This window comes from Ananas comosus, linkage group 5 (genome assembly GCF_001540865.1).
Source record: "Ananas comosus cultivar F153 linkage group 5, ASM154086v1, whole genome shotgun sequence".
Lineage (NCBI taxonomy): Eukaryota > Viridiplantae > Streptophyta > Magnoliopsida > Poales > Bromeliaceae > Ananas > Ananas comosus.
In genome coordinates, this window is record NC_033625.1 from 4,363,923 (window position 1) to 4,382,030 (window position 18,108).

The 18,108-nt window shown below is 38.7% G+C and overlaps 2 protein-coding genes across 14 annotated transcripts; one reads left to right on the top strand and one right to left on the bottom strand.

Annotated features, from left to right (window-relative positions):
* On the top strand, positions 520–13,937 carry LOC109710462 (uncharacterized protein YciO). 13 transcript variants are annotated; one of them, XR_002216360.1, is made up of 13 exons: positions 520–766; positions 880–998; positions 1,857–1,910; positions 2,018–2,042; positions 3,790–3,912; positions 4,421–4,584; positions 4,692–4,761; positions 5,301–5,399; positions 5,479–5,561; positions 7,443–7,484; positions 7,576–7,629; positions 9,562–9,624; positions 13,719–13,937. XR_002216360.1 is itself a non-coding variant. In XM_020233045.1 (11 exons), the coding sequence occupies exons 1-9, from the start codon at positions 557–559 to the stop codon at positions 5,557–5,559; spliced, it is 945 nt and encodes a 314-aa protein (XP_020088634.1). In that variant the 5' UTR covers positions 520–556; the 3' UTR covers positions 5,560–5,561; positions 7,443–7,484; positions 7,576–7,715. The 13 variants fall into 13 exon arrangements, 9 of the variants coding, with proteins under 9 accessions (XP_020088634.1, XP_020088637.1, XP_020088639.1 ...); XR_002216359.1 differs by lacking the exon at positions 9,562–9,624; XR_002216362.1 differs by lacking the exon at positions 7,443–7,484.
* Positions 14,656–16,575, bottom strand: LOC109710464 (homeotic protein female sterile-like). The gene is made up of 2 exons (XM_020233053.1): positions 16,472–16,575; positions 14,656–16,191 (listed from the first exon to the last, which is right to left on the bottom strand). Exon 2 carries the CDS (start codon positions 16,073–16,075, stop codon positions 14,837–14,839), a length of 1,239 nt encoding a protein of 412 aa, XP_020088642.1. The 5' UTR covers positions 16,076–16,191; positions 16,472–16,575; the 3' UTR covers positions 14,656–14,836.

The window sequence follows — 18,108 nt, forward strand, 5'->3', positions numbered from 1 at the left end:
TTAAGTATTATTCAATCTACACTGCGTAATGAGAGAGGCCTTAAATAGTGGACGGCTCGGATTGAAAGTAGAGAACTAACGGGATAGAAGAGACATGTGCCGTGGTGAACCAGGTCCACATATGGGAAAAGATGTATGAGACACGGCGGGCTACTGGTTGGTTGTGGTTCACCACGTCAGCAATGCAACGTCTAATAACACATATTTATTTATATCTATCATTTCTCGATTCGAGAATAAGGTCCACAATTGGCGTGATGAACTAGTTTCAGGCTATTCCAATCTACTTACTTTCAACCAAGCTGATTTCAAGGTCTGGAGTCTATACATAAGGTCCACGCAATTTTCCCACGTCCGCATGCGGAACCATCCGTAGACTAACCCCCCGCACCATGAACTCCCCAGCCCCCACACAAATTTCCTTTGAGAGCGTCCGCATACATCCTTCTCGAAGGCCCCGGCCACTTCCGCACGTCTATAAATACAAAAGAGACCCACTCCGCTCCCGCATATTCCCCTTCTCGAAGCAACCCCACCCCGCTCACCGGTGATCCAAATGGCCTCCGCCACCGCCACCGCCTCCGCCGCCGCCGCCGTGCCGGGACTCTCCTTCCGCCGCGCCGTCGTCGGACTCCGCCGCCCGGCGGCGGCGCCGCCGCCCCTTCGGAATTGGCGTCTCCGCGCCTCGTTCCCCTCCTCCTCCTTCTTCGCGACGCTGAAGCGAAGCCCTAAGCGGTTGAAGTACTCGTCTCAGCGCCTCTTCAAGGTTCCGATCCTTCGTTTCCGCTTCTAATCCATGCCTCGATTGCTAAATCTACTGTAAGTTTGCCCCGGTTTTGGATTTTCGTATCGTTACGCATTCGGATTTTGGTGTAGTAGAAGGGAGAGGGGATGGTATACGTGAAGGTGGACCCTTCGGGAGAGGATACGTGGAAGCTGGAGCCTATCATCGATCTCATTAAGGAAGGAGCAGTTGGGGTAATCCCCACGGATACTGTGTATGCGCTTTGCTCGTCCTATTCATCTTTACATTGTCCCTTAAGCAGTGAATAATTCGGTTTGCACTTTGAATGATTTATGAGATGTACCTGGTGTTGAATCTCATAAAAGATAACTTAGTTGGAAGGTTTTTATGAATTATGTTAGTGTATTATGTGTTGTTAATGTGATGAACAAATTCAACTTGTCCCTTATAAAGCCACAAAACATGAAAACTTGATCAACATGAGCTTCACCCGTTCATGTGATGGTTCATTCTTGCAGTGATTGCAAAACATTTGTAAGGGGCGCTCATTCAAATCTTTTGCATGTTAATTCGTCAATAATAACTTGTCTTAGATTGAATTCGGGCCTTAAGATTGCATTAGACTTGTGAGATCATTTTAATAGGGCTTGTAGTTGATAATGCTGAAAACTTTCCACCTTATTGGCAAGAATGCAGGTTTTAAGCACTCCTGGCGCTCAATCATCATCTAATGGCTAATATGTATCTAGTCTTTGGATATTTGGATAATTAGTTTTGTAGGTTCTTTTATGCTCAATGGACCTATTCAAATTATTAATTAAAGTGAACTGAATTGACCGAAATGACTCAATGATTTGGCTCCGTAATTCATTTCAGACCGAATAGGCACACCCTGTGCGAACGCATGCATGGTTGCTTTTATGTGCGTGTGTGCTTGCACAGGGGGGTTGTTCGCATGTACATCTGTGTTTTTAATCAACTGGCTAATTTATATCTTGAAATATACTATTGCTCAATTAAAGTTGGATTTTCAGTACTTTTTTCATTACAGCAAATATTTTCTCTGTTATTTACATGTTACCATTTGGCTATGTGTTTCTCTTGATTTCAGCTACTCAATTGTTTGTGATCTGAAAATTCCCTCTTCCATTGAGCGCCTTCGCAGGTATGATACACTCCCTATCTCACTTTAATCTGTTTAGCGCCTACAAATTGTAATATTTTTAAGTGTAAAAGTCTTTTTTGACAGTCATCTTTTGCTTCTTTTTGCAGAATCAAAGGCATAGGAGACTCAAAGGCAAGACATATCCATGCCACCAAGTAAATGTTAAAATGTGTATGAAACTTACTGCAGGAACGAAATACAAATGACAGGATAAATTTTTCTTGGGGCTCTTCCACATATATTCTTGCAAAATTATCTGTCTACTTATGTATATACAAATTAAAGTTAAGATTTTGTAGGGATACGTATGTTGATAGATAATTTTGCAAGCATGTATATCTAAATATTTCACTGCGCTTATAGCTTTGGAAAATCAACTATGTTCATATATATACCTGTAACAACCTAGTCCACTATAATAACTCGTTCGGCCCAAACCACTAGCCCAAGATACTTAAGTCTAGTTATTCATGCAAGAGTTTTTGATCCTTATATATCCAATCATAATTCCTTTCTTATCCGATATAAGACTATTTGGGTGTCACACAGTCGCCTCGTTTAGACCTTAATATCCTGATCAAGCCCAAGTCCAATCACATACATAGTTCAGAATCATCTGGCGCTAGGGGTGTAAATGAGCCGAACACGAGCGAGCTGGGGTCGGCTCGTGTTTGGCTCGTTTATTAAACGAGTCGAATACTAGCTGGCTCGTTAAAGTATCGAGCCGAAAAATTCAGCTCGTGTTCCGCTCGTTTATTAACCAGCCGAATACGAGCTGGCTCACGAGCTAGCCAACGAACAATAAATTAAAAAGGATTAGATTAAATATATATAAAAAATAAATTTATAAAATCTTATCCATTATACTTTGATCTAATAGCTGAAACTTTACATATAAATAAGTCTTTTTATAATTAAGCTCGCATTTTTATTTTTATTTTGCTAAAAATTAAATAATAAAAATATATATATTATATATATAATTATTTATTTATATTATATAAAAATATAAATTAAATAATTACATAAATATAAAATATATGTATTCGAGCTGTTATCGAGCCGAACACGAGCGAGCTAACCCAGCTCGTGTTTGGCTCGTTTATTAAACGAGCTGAAAAATTCAGCTCGTGTTTCGGCTCGTTTACTAAACGAGCGATTCGATCTCGAGCCTATTTCGAGCCGAACACGAGCTGGCTCGCCGAACAGCGAGCTGGATTGCCACCCCTATCTGGCGCTGTGAGATTCTAAACGTGGCTCATACGGGTTCAAGAGATGACTTCTACCAAATCCGTGGTGTAGCATTTTATTCCGCATAACACTTAACTATCACACTTATGGTTGGCGAACTATCTTTAATACCAAATGAAACTATCTAGTCCACTATAACTAATAATTCATGGGACCGAAACGACTAGTCCAAAATGCTTAACTAAGTAATTAATATTAGCGTCCTTGATCCTTGTACATCTAATCATAATCTCCTTTTCATCCAATGTGAGACTATTCAGGTGTCATATATCTGGTATATGAATTTTCATATCTTCTCAAGTTGCTTTTGGAAACACCCTTATCTTAAGTTGGAAGTTGGGTAGTCACTCAATTCATTGAAGTTGGTTTGAATTAGGTATTTGTTAGGACTAAAGAGAGGCCTTTTTTAAGTGCTAGGATATATGTGTAAGAGCTCAATTTTTTGAAAGACATATATCAAAATTCAAATTGTGTAAGGGTATGTTTGTAAATAGATTATTTTGCACCTCATTTTTCATTTTTCTTGCTGATGGTGATGTTAAGCTGTGAGAAGGTTAAACAATGTTATGCACTTTCTTGCACCACTTATCCTGCACTTTCCTTACTTGATCTATACTTACTGATGCAGCCACTTAGTATTCTGTGCCACTCTTTGAAAGACATAGACACCTACACAACAGGATTTCCTCGTGGTAATAACCAAGGTCAAACAAATATATTTCGAGCTGTTAAACATTGTTTGCCTGGGCCGGTGAGGATCATCTTTTTGAAGTTTTAAATTTCTTAAATGGTACATTTCAGGGGCCATTTTGCATATATATATATATATATATATATATATATATATATATATATATATATATATATAAAACCCTGCAATTATGTAGGATTTCTTAAATACTTCTCCTGGCGATTATGTGAGATTTCTTAAATACTTCTCGAGGCACAGATGTAAGATTTCTTAAATAGCTCTGCAAAGGTGGTATTTGCATGTGTCCTCCTAGGAACCTTGTTTATTTGGGGATTGTCAGCACATGCTGTTGAGGCAGATCTATTCAATTACAGTTTTTGCACGGATATCTTGGCAGTGGCATAATATCTGGTTTTCAGAGGAATGCGGGCAAATACCAAATTTGCAGGGGTACTTGTGCTGTTTCACATACTTCCATGGGGTGCATAAGCAAAAAACAAATAAAAAGAAACATTTTTTTTTCTCAGCTAGATAGAATATAACTATCACTATTTTATCCTTTAACCAGTACACTTTTATTTTACCTGCGAGTAAACAACTGCCAAAACAATGCATAAGAAATGGAGCCACTACTAAATATGCACAAAGGAAGCATGTTGGTGTTCGTATACCAGATGATGTCATATGCCAAGCTATATTGCAGAGGTTGGATGCGCCTTTGATATGCACAAGGTTGTAATTACCGAACTAGCAAATTTCATTTTTGCTATATTATAGAGAACTTAGTCATAATTGTTTCCGAACAAAGCTCGGCGGCTAACAACGTTTAGTTGATGCAGTGTGAAGTGGCCTTCTGAAGATCAGTGGATACTTGATCCTGCTATTATTGCAGATGTTTACGAGAAAGAGGTATACAATTGTCTGAACGATTTCTCGTGCCCCTTCCCTCTCTCACTTCGGCGTTCCTGCCCCCCATTTCTCTCATGTCCCGGAAATTTTCAAATATGGGGCTGTTTGGATTGATGTTATTGTAGTTTGGTTGAAAACAATCAAGTTTGGTGAGAATAAAAATATTGGATTTTGGATCTTTCTACGAAAAATGACTTTGGAACAATTCAAAAGGAACTTGTTGTCAAGAATTTAAGCCATGACTAACTACCGGATCTTCTTGGTGTTTTCATGATGGATGACAAGATTAATGTGATTACTCTTAATTAACTTGATTTATGACTAAATTGCAACTTTATCAATCCAAAAGCCCCCTATCTGGTTCTCTGGCTTGAAAGGAGGTTCATGGGTTTTTTGGTAGCTTGAATTCCTGAACCTGGTCAAGCAGGAAGTTTCTACCTAAGAAATGAGAACTATTCTATTTGATAGGTTGAGATTAAAACCTTGATTCTTGGAAATTGAACACAATGGCTTTTATTTTTCTTTTCCTTTTTTTCCAGGGTCTTGATTTTGTAGTTGATGGTGGTCTCAGAGTGGCTGACCCATCCACTGTTGTTGATATGACTGGAAGCTATCCTAGGATAATTCGACAAGGAAAGGTATAGTTAATCAACACAATGACTAAAATAGAAAAGACAATTAATTGAGACTCAAATCATCTCTTTTGCTGCTATTTAGGGCCCAAAGTTAGACTGGATGGTAGCGGAAGGCGAAGATCATGGTCCACAACCAGAGCTGGCTGTTCTTCAAGCGGCTTGAAGGTAATTCTGCCAACAAAATGGTCTCCCATTTTATTGTTTTCATTTTTCTGCTTTGGTTGACAGCTTCCTTTACTGATCATAAAGGACTACACTTTTAGAAAAAGACACTGTACATATGCAAGCAACATGATCTTGAGTAGCTGTTTAGTAGCTGACCATGTAGTTCATACTAGAATCGCCTAAGTTGCCTGTACATGAAAATGTAGTATTTCCCTGTTATGCTTCGAACATGGTTTTAGGAGGACTTGTTTATATTGCTGCATCTTTGTAGCTACTTAGATTTAACTTGAATTGGAAAATATGATGCTGTTAATTTGTATAGCTGAACTCGTACTAAATAAATAAAATTTTGTTTCTTCAATTTACAGCGTGGCCTTGTTGTTTCATTATTATCTCCTAATTTCATTTCTCTTTATCGAGTCATAAAAGTCCCATGCTGCCTGATACTGAAATCATTAAGTATTAGGGCCTCGTGTATCTCTTTCTAGCAAAAGAGAACCATGATAATTTTCCTGTAAAGTGCAATTCCTGGACAGATTAGGAAAACATCATTTACAAATGGAATCTTGAAACAATTGGTATGTTAAACTACCAGATATGCTAGATGAATAAAGTGACGTGCTTATCGGTTTTTAATGTTCTTTACGTGTTCCGCTTTTCTGCTATACAAGTTTATTGTGGTTATATGCTCAGCGGTACGTAAAATGTTGTTTAAAAATTGCTTCTTATTTGCATAGTAGTACCCAGCTTGATCATATTGGCATGTGAGCAGCCTCACCTCTTTACTCCAACTGAACTTCAGGCATCAACAAAATGTAGCTGCATCTCAGTAGAACTTCTGATAGCAATCGAACATGGTCTATTTTGCATTACATAATTTCTTCTCCCTTGCTTGTTTACAAGGAGGTATTTGTTTTTGCTCTTTGATTTCTAATGCATATAATAGAAACTTTGATTCGAAACTATTATGTTACTTGGGAGATTGTTTCACTTGCCAAAACTTAAAAAAGAGAATTTGCTATTGAGTGAAACTGAAATACATGGTATACCTTTTGCCTTAATTGTGCTTTTTAACTCATTCCAGTAAAGCTAGAAAAAGTAGAAAAGTATCAGTGTGATCAAAGGAAATAACAAGAAGAAAGTAAGTTTTTCGTTTTTTTTTTTTTGTTTTTTCCTCCTCGCAGTTTTTGTCTTATGCCTCAACTCTCAGAATCCGTTAGATAAAACCTGTGGTTCTTTTTCCTCCTTTTTTTTTTTTTTTGTCGACTGAACAATCAGAAGGGATTCGTCGAAGTGCATCCATAACACAATTTTGGCAGAAACACTTGATTTAATCTTTCATTCCTTCACCATGCAGTTAAATCAATAATAGGTCATAAATTAATTGATTCATGTTAGGTTATTAAACCCAGACCGGGGGGATATTTTCTGAAGAGTTGTGCTACACGTACCCAAGGACGTTTCTCTTGTAGATCAACGTTCTATACTACTATACTATAGATGGTATAGATATAGAACGTGAACGATTGTTGTTCTTTAAAAATTTAAGCTATTTAAATATATATATTTTTTGATTATAAATATTTAATATTTTCTCTTATATCTGGGCTTAAACTATTTTAATTGGTTTAAAACGTGAACTTAAATTAAATCAAAGAAAATTAATAATATTAAAAGTTTGATAGAATTCGAACTCAAAATTTTTTACTGTAGTATCATATTCCTCGGTGTTTAATAGCTTAAATTTTTAAAGAACAACAATTATTTTATATTCTTTAACAATAAACACTTAAATGACTCAGGCATCAACGGCTCAGAAAATCCTTCACTTGTTTATAAGAGGATCAAACCTTTTTTTTTTTTTTTTTTTTTCTTTTGTAGACTCACACAGCAAAGGCTCAGAAAACCCTTCCCTTTTAAGAGGTTCAAACAATTTTTTATTTCTTTCGTAAATATTGTTTTTTCTAATTCAATTGAACATATGCGGCGAATGACTCATTGACATTTCCTACAGTCCTTCCAGCTAAAAGAGAAAGGTATCCTGCGTGCCTACCGACCGAGGTTACTCGTAAGTTTCAAATCTTTACCTAATATTTTATTTAGCCAATATTTGAATATGTCATAAATTTATCACACTAAGCTCTTACGTTCTGCATCTCGCGATTAGTCGATTATAATATATTTTCTACAGTTCTACTAAAAAACACAAAAATATATTTTTATATATTTTTATCCTATTTTTATTTTATGTAATAGCACTAGTTAGACTTCAATATCAATTTTAGGCCGTAAAAAGATCGGTTAACCCAACCCTTTTTTTTTTTTTTTGCCCCGTAGAATTAGGTCATTAAAAGAGGAGCAGGATCATTCGAATGGATTTTTTTTTTTTTTTCTTTCGACAACTTTTATTTATTTCCATGTGAGAGGGCCCAGAAACCTAAAAAGAGACGAGACACAAATATGGGGGAAGGAGAGGCAGAGGGAGAGAGGACATATGCATACACGAACGTATGTTTCCTCGCGCGTGCGCGACTCCCGAGAATAAGTCCTCGTCTTGATGACGCGGCATCTGTGATTGGGCTGTCAATCTCTGGTGCGCACATGGTGGCGGTCGTCACCCGTCAGTCGGTTCCCCCACCCTTCGTACGGCCGACCAGAATCAATAATAACAACAACAAAAAATAACATTACTGCAATGGATACACGTAAACCGTTCTCAGCGCAGGTGACAAAAAATTTAATAACTAATATTTAAAATTTTAATTAATTTATATTTTTCGTTATGTTTTTTAAAAAAGGATTATTATGAATATACCGAATAATAGAGAGATGAATCTTAAATTTCCCCGTACAATGATTTCTTTATAAAAATTAAAATTATAAGTATGAAAAATAAAAAATAAAATGGCAAAAGAAGAACTAAATGTAAATATTCTAACTAAATTACTATGCTACTTGGGCTCCCTAACAAGAATGTAAATCTTATGTTCGTTCGTTCAAGAGTTCACCTCGCTCTCTTGTGTTGTCACTTTTTTTCTAAAATTAAAAATCTAGAGTTTGGGGTAAATTCTACACAATTTTAAATTTAAAAAAAATTTGATGCGATAAGTGAGTAAATTTAGACCAAAAAAGCGGACGGTGTAAGATTTACACCATTATTATAGCTATGTTATAGCTGCACAAGTAGCAATACTCTCAAAATTTTCAATTACTTAAATATTTTATATGATTGTAAATAAATAGTATAATTATGAATAATATAATAATTTTATATTAAAATAATATTTTATTTTATTTTTGTTTTTATTATTATGTCCACTATAAGGATCATTAATTAACTATTATTGTTTTTATATTGAATAACTGCATAACATGGCCATATATATATGGGTTGGAGTTGGATGCCCTAGTGCTTTCGAGACTTGTGTGGTTCAGCTTGTGCTTTTATTTTTGATAATCAACACTAAAATTAGGTTTTTCATTCTTAAATTTGAAAACTCTAATTTTTACAAATATTTATAATACCTTTTCAATTACTATTTATTTGAATATTATTTTTATTCGAGAATGTTATGCTCTACAGCAGTAGAAGCAAGCTGACCCCTAATCCAACTCACCGAAACCCAACAATTTGTTTTATTTGCTTTTGAAAATTTTCCCCTCTTTTTTTAAAGAAAAATTAAGCACTAGATATTAGATAATCTTTTAAATTAATTGGTTAGGGGATAGGAATAGGGATAGGGATAGGTCTTTATCCCCTTTATACCCAAACGCTAATTTTTTATCCGAGAACAGTAATTTTCAGTTACCTATAATAATCGGTTATAACTATTCCTAACAACACCTCTATTTTCTATATAAAACTATTTAATATTTTTTTATATTCTATATTATTTATTCAAACGCTATTTTTTTTATTTTTATACTTATATTTATTCCTGCAATAGCTAGTTTTTATTTGTAGCCGAACCAAATCGGTATAAAAATTTTTTTGTCACAGTACGGCCACAGAAATGGGAACCCAGTGGGCATCTTTCTTTTCGGAAGATCCTCTACATGGCAGGTGTAGAAAATTTCCTTATTTCTCCTTACATGTCACATTATGATTGGATCACGATATTAATTAATTGCAAAATAAAACATACATCAACTTATAGCAACCAATGTAGTCATGCCACCTACATCTAGTATATATTGTAGAGAAAACTCTCTCTCTCTCTCTCTCTCTCTCTCTCTCTCTCTCTCTCTCTCTCTACATGTTTACAAAGCACACTCCATGTGATCTCTCTGCTACTCCCACCTCATCTCAACCACAACCAAAGAGAGAGAGAAACCCCCCCTCTCCTCCAAAACACATGACATGATGCAGAGAATTGAAACAAAGCCACAGCTCACAACTAACACACCATACAACTACAAAGATCCATTATTTCTTCCTTGGCCACTTCTGTGTGTTCAAATTTTGAAATGCATCATTATCACATGTTTGGCCCCACTGTATGTATTATCGTCATAGTACTGTTCGATATAGTATTATCTAAAAAATATTATTTAATTAGTCAATCTTCTATATAAAAAGCCTTGTGATTGACATAAGTGGTTACAGAAGAAAATACTCTACACCTGACCTAGTAAACAAATTTTCTTTAAAAAAATAGTATAATAATGTTTATGGGATTGGAGTCCATAATGGTTTTTTTAAAAAAATTTATCAAATCTTTTATTTGAGATCACTTCAGTGCATTTCTCATCCAAATTGGCTGTGGTAAAATTTATTTGTTAACAGTTTCATATGGTACAATTTGTATTGAGGAGACTTCGTCCCTATATAAATATATATATATATATAATTGAGCTAGAATACTTTTACAAGTATCACCCCTTTGGTGCTATTAGGTTTTTAGCCCTTGGATCTACTCCTTGATTACTAATAGCCCTTGGATCAAACACTATTTCATCTACCACCACCTACCACCATCATCCCAACCCTACATTTCTCTATCCAAGAGTTAAAAACTCACAAGCACCATCCTTTTGATGCTTTTAGAAGTATTCTAGCTCAACTATATATATATATATCCTCAATATTTGTTGTCACGTGGTAAGTTTTTCTTTACCCTCACTAGCATGTGACTTTTCTTATTTCCATCACTAAATTTTTAATATACATTTTAACGGTCCAATTAACCAAACTTTCAATTAGTGCATTTAAATGGTCTCACTATCTTTCCTCCACTATACTTTCAATTAATATAAATGATTTCACTACCAAACTTCCAATTAGTATATTTAAATGGTCCTACTACTATCTACGATCCTAATCTCTCTATGTCTAATTATTCATCATATTCACTAAATTTTCAATATGCATTTTAACGGTCTCATTAATCAAACTTTCAATTAATGCATTTAAATGGTCTCACTACCTTCCCTCCACTACTTTCAATTAATGTAAATGGTTCCACCACCAAACTTCTAATTAGTATATTTAAATAGTCCTACTACTATCTAGTATCCTAACCTCTAACCTCCAATTATTCTTCATGACGTCATGACCCCTTTTCCTCCTTCCATCGAACTTTCAATTCTTTATCTCCGATTTGTTCATTAATTCTTTATTTATCATTTTTAGCTACACACTATCGCCTCCTCCCCTGCCCCCCCCCTCGCCTTCTCTCTCTCTCTCTCTCTCTCTCTCTCATGTGCACCCAATTCTTTCTTCCGCCACGGTCGGAGAGATCGTCGTTGCCGTCATTATCAACATTGCAGGAAAAGGCATCGTCGGGTTCATATCTACCGCCTACAATGAGATACATTTAGTAGATGTGCCAAATGAGATCCACAAAAAAATATTTAATATTTTATTATTATTAATTACTATTATGATTTCTATTCGCTGCAAAGCGCGGGTCTTTTTACTATAGTGTATATATATATATATATATATATATATATATATATAGAGAGAGAGAGAGAGAGAGAGAGAGAGAGAGAGTAGGGCTATAGAATACTTGTAAAAATATCATGGGGTTAACTTTGTGTTATTAGCACTTTTTTGGAAGATGAGTTGAAATATGGTGGCGTTAGGTGGTGGAGGTGGAATAGTTTTTTAATCCAAGGACTATTAAATAATCAAAAATTAATCTAAATGCTTAAAACCTAATAGCACTGTGATGTGATACTTGTAAAAGTATCATTAGCTCAAAACTCTTTCTCTCTCCTCTCTCTCCTATCTATATATATATAGTACACATATATATATATTTCTTCAATAAGGTGTCCAATCAAAAAGACGTTTGTGGGGAAAAAAAGCAGCCCACTGTCTATCTGAATCTCTGACAATAAGCAGCAAAAGTATAATTACTAGTTATCACTAAATTTAAATTTAGCAAGAGTGCTACATAATTCTGCCAATTTGCATAAAAAAATTCACATTATTCTTGACTTTTGAAAAACCGGGCCACCTTTTTCGATTTGCAATCGCTAGCTTTTTCACAGTGCAAACGACCAAAATATCTCATATACTTTTTCGTCTTTCCTCTTTTCTCTCTCTCTCTCGTTTATGTCGTTCTTATTTTTTTCTGCGCCGAATAAATAGCGGATCGAACCGTCGCCTCCCTCTCTCACGACCTCATCCTCTTCACCCTTGCTCCTCACTCACCCCTTCCACCGCGCCCCGACCACCTCCTCCTCTCCCCCCGCCGCCGGCCTGACCACCCCACGAACCCGTTCGTCTCCGTCGCCGTCCGAGCCCACCATGGCGGCGACGGCCCCATTTGCCGCCGTCACCCGTCGTTCTCTCGTCGCCTGAGCCGCTCTCCGCCGCACGTCGCTCGTCAGCTGTCGTTGGCAGCGGCGGATGAAGAGGCTTGCGGACAGTTCGCGCGGCGGCTGAGCGTAGCGACTCCGGATTGGCGCGCGGTGTGCTCTGCCGGCACTGCCGTCACAGGCGTCCGCGTTCGCCTAACTACATCTCGCCATCGCGCAAGCCAGCCGGACCTCTGTCCAGCTGCTGCTAGAGTTCGCGCCGTTAACCGATCCCCCCACTGAGCCCGGCGCGGCCGACCCCCCGGCCGCTTGAGCGTCGCGGCGGCGGGGGAGGCCTGATCGCGGCTGCTCTTGGCGCGGGCCAAAGGCGTGCGGCCCGGTCGGCGGCGGAGTTGGTCCCGGTGCAACAAGCGCGTCGGCGCAGGCACGCTGCGGCTGCTCTTCTCTTCTTCATAGTGTAATGGTGCACCATCTACACATTAATGGTAAAGGTGCAACCATTAATGTTAATGGTGCAATGGTGCACGCATTACACATTAATGGGCGTGGCTGGCGACGGCAACGGAGAACGGTGACGCGACGAAGACTCACGGTGGGGTACGAGGCTCACAAGGGAGTACGAGGAGAGATTGACGGTGACCGAGCGCGTCGCAAGGGGCGGTACTGGCTATCGCGACCGGCTGACGCCGATGAGCCGACGGTGGGCTGGCTCGCGCGGCGGCGGGGGAGAGAAGGGGCTCGTACAGCGGACTTCGCTGAAACGGGAACGATCGGGAACTCTCGAGCCTGAGCTTGACGAGGAGCTTGCTCCGCCCCTGGGCACTTCGTGACCGACGCGCGGCGGTTTCGCATTTGGAGGCTAGGTAGGACGCGGACTTTGCGGCTGCCTTGAGGAGGCGACGGGGAGTGAAAGGGGCTTTGATGAGTGAAAGAAAGAGGAGAAGAGAAAAGGTAGCGAGACGACGGTAGGTGGCTCGGCGGCGGCTGGCGGGAAAGGAGGAGGGTTCGGCTTGCGGAGGCGGAGGAGGGGCTCGGCGGCGGGCTCGAAAAAAGAACGAAAAAAAAATATATAATAAGGGTATTTTGGTCAGTTTACTGAAAAAACGGACCGAATCTGCAAAAACGAAAAAAGTGATCCAATTTTGCAAAAGCCCAAAATAAGTGGATTTTTTATGCAAAAAGGCCTAGATTCTTCAAAGTGCTGGCCTATTAATTAATTCACTTAACGTAAATTATGGTATTATATGAATAAATATGTCAACATATTAAGAACCAATAGACATTACTTTTTTCTTAAGGATACCTGTTTATTTTCCGTTATTATCCATCGTGAGATTTTTTTTTTTAAATCAGCCTTTTTAATATCAATTTTTCACTATTTGTCTACAGTGATGTGTTGACGACAACTTAGCAAAATCGACAAAAACTTCAACTGAATGGCGATTTGCATCAAAAAGACTGTTTATGTTGTTTTCTCCTGCTAACTTTTTAGAGTTAGCTGATAGATAAGGACACTAATGTTCAAAGAGGTGTAAGATATAAACTGGCGCTAAAATATTAATTATTACTTGTATAGAAATAATATTTAGTGTCCACTTTTTTTCGTTAGATGCCTTGAGTTTACTATACGGTAGTTATAGATTCAAGAGCTAAAGAGTTAATAGTAAATATTATGTATCTACTATAAATAGTATTCTACCTAGACTTGTGAGATATATATATATTCTTTTTTCTGTATAAATTACAAAGCCAAGTCCTTTCTTAGCAGTTTGGTGCAGTCTCTCTCTTTGCATGAGGCCTTAAGTTAGATTATTTGTAGTACTAGCTAGCCAGTTTCAGTAATCTTTGATGCTCTTTTTGAGACACTCTGAACACTGCTTAGTTCGGTAAGATCTTTCATTTAACTAATTAACATAACTTACATTGCAATAAATAGAAAATGAGAAAGAAATAGGGGGAAAAGAGAAAGGTTCAGAGCCTATTTCAAAGTGGCCTATAAATAAATCTATAATAATTGAGAGGTCCCCAAACGCTCTGATGCTGCACGCTTTACCTCATAGAATTGATCAAAAGGAAAAAAAAAAGAAAAAAAGAAAAAAAAAAAAANATAAATCTATAATAATTGAGAGGTCCCCAAACGCTCTGATGCTGCACGCTTTACCTCATAGAATTGATCAAAAGGAAAAAAAAAAGAAAAAAAAAAAAAAAAAAAAAAAAGAAAGAAAATTAAAAAGAAAAAAAAAGTACCAAGTGTCCAACACTTTTTTAGGAATCTCCATTCAAAGGAAATACATGCACTTCATTTTTTTTTTAAAAAAAAGAAAGATAAAAAGAAAAACTAACCTTCTAATTAAGAGGCCGTGATTAGATAAATTACACACAATACATTGCAAAAAGATAGAAAATGAGATCCATAATAGTAGTCTCTATACATACACATAAATTACCATAGCTAGATAGATAGATAGATAGATAGATAGATATATATATATATACACATGCATCAATTAATAAACCTTCTTAGAGAAAATGGTTCTTAGATTAAACATACTCCCATTCCCTCCACCACCATCACCACCACCACCGCCACCGCCACCGCCGCCACTATCACCGCCATCACTGCCGCTACTAGTGTTGCCGCTCCTCCGACCACTGCCTCCGGCCCGGCACCCCGCCGGGTTCGGGTACCCGATGCAGGTGTTCACGTTCAAATTTAGCACCCGAACTCCGCCCCCGCCACCGCCTCCCGATCCTTTCTTGCTGCTGCTGCTGCTGCTGTCGGCACCGTTTTCATCGCCGCCGCGAATATTTGATTTCTCTAATTCTTGGCTGCTCTTGCTCTTGCTCTTTTTCCGCAGCTGCCATATCGTCACCGGGCCGGTCCGGCCGAGGTGGATGCCGCCGTTGGGCCCGACGCGGCTCACGCGTGGGGCCCACCTTCTTAGGTTTGTGGTGGCGGTGGCGGTGGCGGTGGCGGTGGCAGCAGGCGGCTTGGCGGAGGACTCTCCGCAGGAGCGGCTGCGTGAAAAGGGCCAGATGTTGATGTTTATCAGCTCCGCGTGGCTGCCGGCACTTCCCCTCCTCATCTCCTTACCGCTGCTGCTGCTATTATTATTATTAGTAGTAGTAGTAGTAGTATTACTAGTATTGCTAGTATTGCTGCTGCTGCTGTTAGTGGTGCTGCCGCTGCTGTTTCTTCTTTCTCTCTCCTCGAGCTTTCGCTCTCTGGCGAGCTTGAATAGCTCTCTCCAGATGCTGTAAGAGGCGATCGGGGGAGGGGAGGAAGGGGGAGGAGGGGAGACGAAGTGTGGTGGGTGTTGTTGCGGATTCGGTGGTGGTGGTGGTGGTGGTGGTGGTGGTTCTTCTTGTTTTGCTTCTCCTCCTCCTCCTCCTCCTTCTTCTCCTTCCTCCTCGTCTTCTTGTTCATGGTGTTGTTGGGATGCGTTTGTGTTGTCGGTGGTGGCGGTGGTGGTGGGGTTGGGTTGGGAGGGGAGGGAGAGGAGGTGGAGGGGGAGGAGGACGCCGTCGACGAAGAGCTCGTCGGCGGTGAGGAACGAAGGGAAAAATGAGGAGGAGGAGAGGTCGGCGGCGGCGGCGGCGTTATTATTAGTAGAAGTAGTACTAGTACTGCTGTTGCCCACCATCGACCAGAATTCGAAGTCGGCGGAGGCGACGCAGTCGCTGCCGCTTTTCCGAGGGGAGCACTGTTCCTCTTCTTCTTCTTCTGGTGATGTTATTAACTCCATTTCTTCTTCTTCTTCTTCTTTTTTCCCTCTTCTTCTTCTTCTTCTTTCTGGAGAGATAGATAGAGAGAGAGAGAGGAAGTGGAGAGATGAGGGAGAAAGAGGGGTTGAATAGGGAACTAAGGTCCCGTTTGGTTCGGGTATAAGCAAGAACTAGCTATTATAGGGATAGGTACAAGTATGGGGATAAGAAAAATAGCGTTTGGATGAAAATTGGGTTGTTCCCGAGGATAAGAAAAATATTAGAAAGTTTTATATAGAAAATAGAGGTGTTGGTGGGGATAACCGAGAACTACTATTCTCGGGTAAAAAATTAGCGTTTGGGTATAAAGGGAGGGATAAGGGCCTATCCCTATCCCTATTCCCAAACCAAACGGTGCCTAAGGGTTGAATAGGGAACTAACTGGGAGGAGGTGATGACTCCTCCAATACGGGGTAGGAGGGAAATTAAGAAACAAGGGAGAGAGAGAGAGAGAGAGAGAGAGAGAGAGAAAAAGAAAGGGATGGATGAGAAGAGGAGCTATAAAGTTATTGCATGTGGATGGATGGATCATGGATGGATCAGTGGATGCAGTTGTAGAGAGAGGAGGGGAGGGGAGGGGAGGGGGAGTTATCTTTAGAGAGAGACGTGGAATTATTGCCTGCGCCTGGTGCTTCCGTAGGCCCGTCTCATACTCTCATGCATGTGCTGCATCAATCATCCACAGTTTCAAAACTAAAGACTCTCTCTCTCTCTCTCTCTCTATATATATATATATATATATATATTAAAAATAAAAGTATTAAGCAAATCCAAAATTAAAATTTTTGACAATTTATTATATACTTAAAAGAATTAAGCAATCCAAAAGCACAACCCTAGGGAAAGGAACATATAAAATAATAATTCTAAGTTACAAGAACTCCCCATTCAAAATGTATGAATTCTGGCATGTAAGTTTTTCGCATATAATAAAAGCACATTTATTGAATACGGTTCTGATTTTAAGGCCCCTTTAGCAGTGCGTTGCATGAGATGTTCTCATACGCCGAGTACATGCAACAGTTTACACGCAGAGAGAGAGAGAGAGAGAGAGAGAGAGAGAGAGAGAGGGATGGATCAGTGGCCTTGGTACCATGTTGTGTTGTGGGGACTGTCCCCGCTGTTTTCTGTGTCTGCTGCTGATAATTATTTAGGAAGTCTTATAGTGATCTGCTGCAGGGCAGAGTGCAGTCACTGTAACTTAATATGCGAAAATTACTACCTGGACATGACCCACCACGTCAATGTTTCACCCCTAGTTTTAAAGAATGGATGAGAGAGTTAGGTGGCTACGGACCGGGTCCAGTCACTCACATCTCACAACTCCTCAGCGTTCAAATTCATAGTAATCCAAGTCGAGTTTTCAATGTCCTAACAGGGCAGCTTCAAATCCAAAAAAAAAAAAAAAAAAAAAAAAAAAAAAAAAAAAAACTCTAAAGATAATAATTAGTAAAACTCCAAAAGCTGTCCAAGCGTAAGAAATTTGCATATTCTCAACAACCAAAAAGCCTTTCTGTTTACTACATCAACTCCGTAGAATAATTACTGAGTTGGTATCCGAGGTTGTAAATTCGAATCTTAGTTGATTCACATTCGCAGCTAAATTTATTTCTAAATGAAATAAACGAAACGAATAGCATGTTACCTTATTTCTGGAAAAAAAAAATTTCTCCAAAGCCTCCGTTTGGTTCGGGGTTAAGAAAAAAGCAGCTATTCCAGGGATAGAGTTAAGTTCAGGATTAAAGTGGAGTTAAAGTTTTTTTTTTGTTTGGTTGGGAGTTAGAGTTAGTCTAGAATAATAAAAAATAATGTTTGGTTGGGTATGTGGGATAAGAATATAATGATTGATAAAAAAGGATAATGATTGGTTGGAGTATGTGTGATAAGAAAGATAGTGAGTTATTATGAATAAAAAATAGTGTTTGGTTGGAGTTTGGTGGGGTTAGATGGGATTAGCTAACCCCACTTATTTTTTAGAATGTTTGGAAATAAAATGAGGGTTAAAGAATTATTC

Coding starts and splice junctions, on each gene's coding strand:
- LOC109710464 (XM_020233053.1), bottom strand. CDS start 16,075: ATGGAGTTAATAACATCACCAGAAGAAGAAGAAGAGGAACAGTGCTCC.
- LOC109710462 (XM_020233045.1), top strand. CDS start 557: ATGGCCTCCGCCACCGCCACCGCCTCCGCCGCCGCCGCCGTGCCGGGA. Junction 999..1,856: donor GTAATCCCCACGGATACTGT/GTATGCGCTTTG, acceptor TCTTGATTTCAG/CTACTCAATTGTTTGTGATC. Junction 3,913..4,420: donor AACATTGTTTGCCTGGGCCG/GTGAGGATCATC, acceptor TCCTTTAACCAG/TACACTTTTATTTTACCTGC.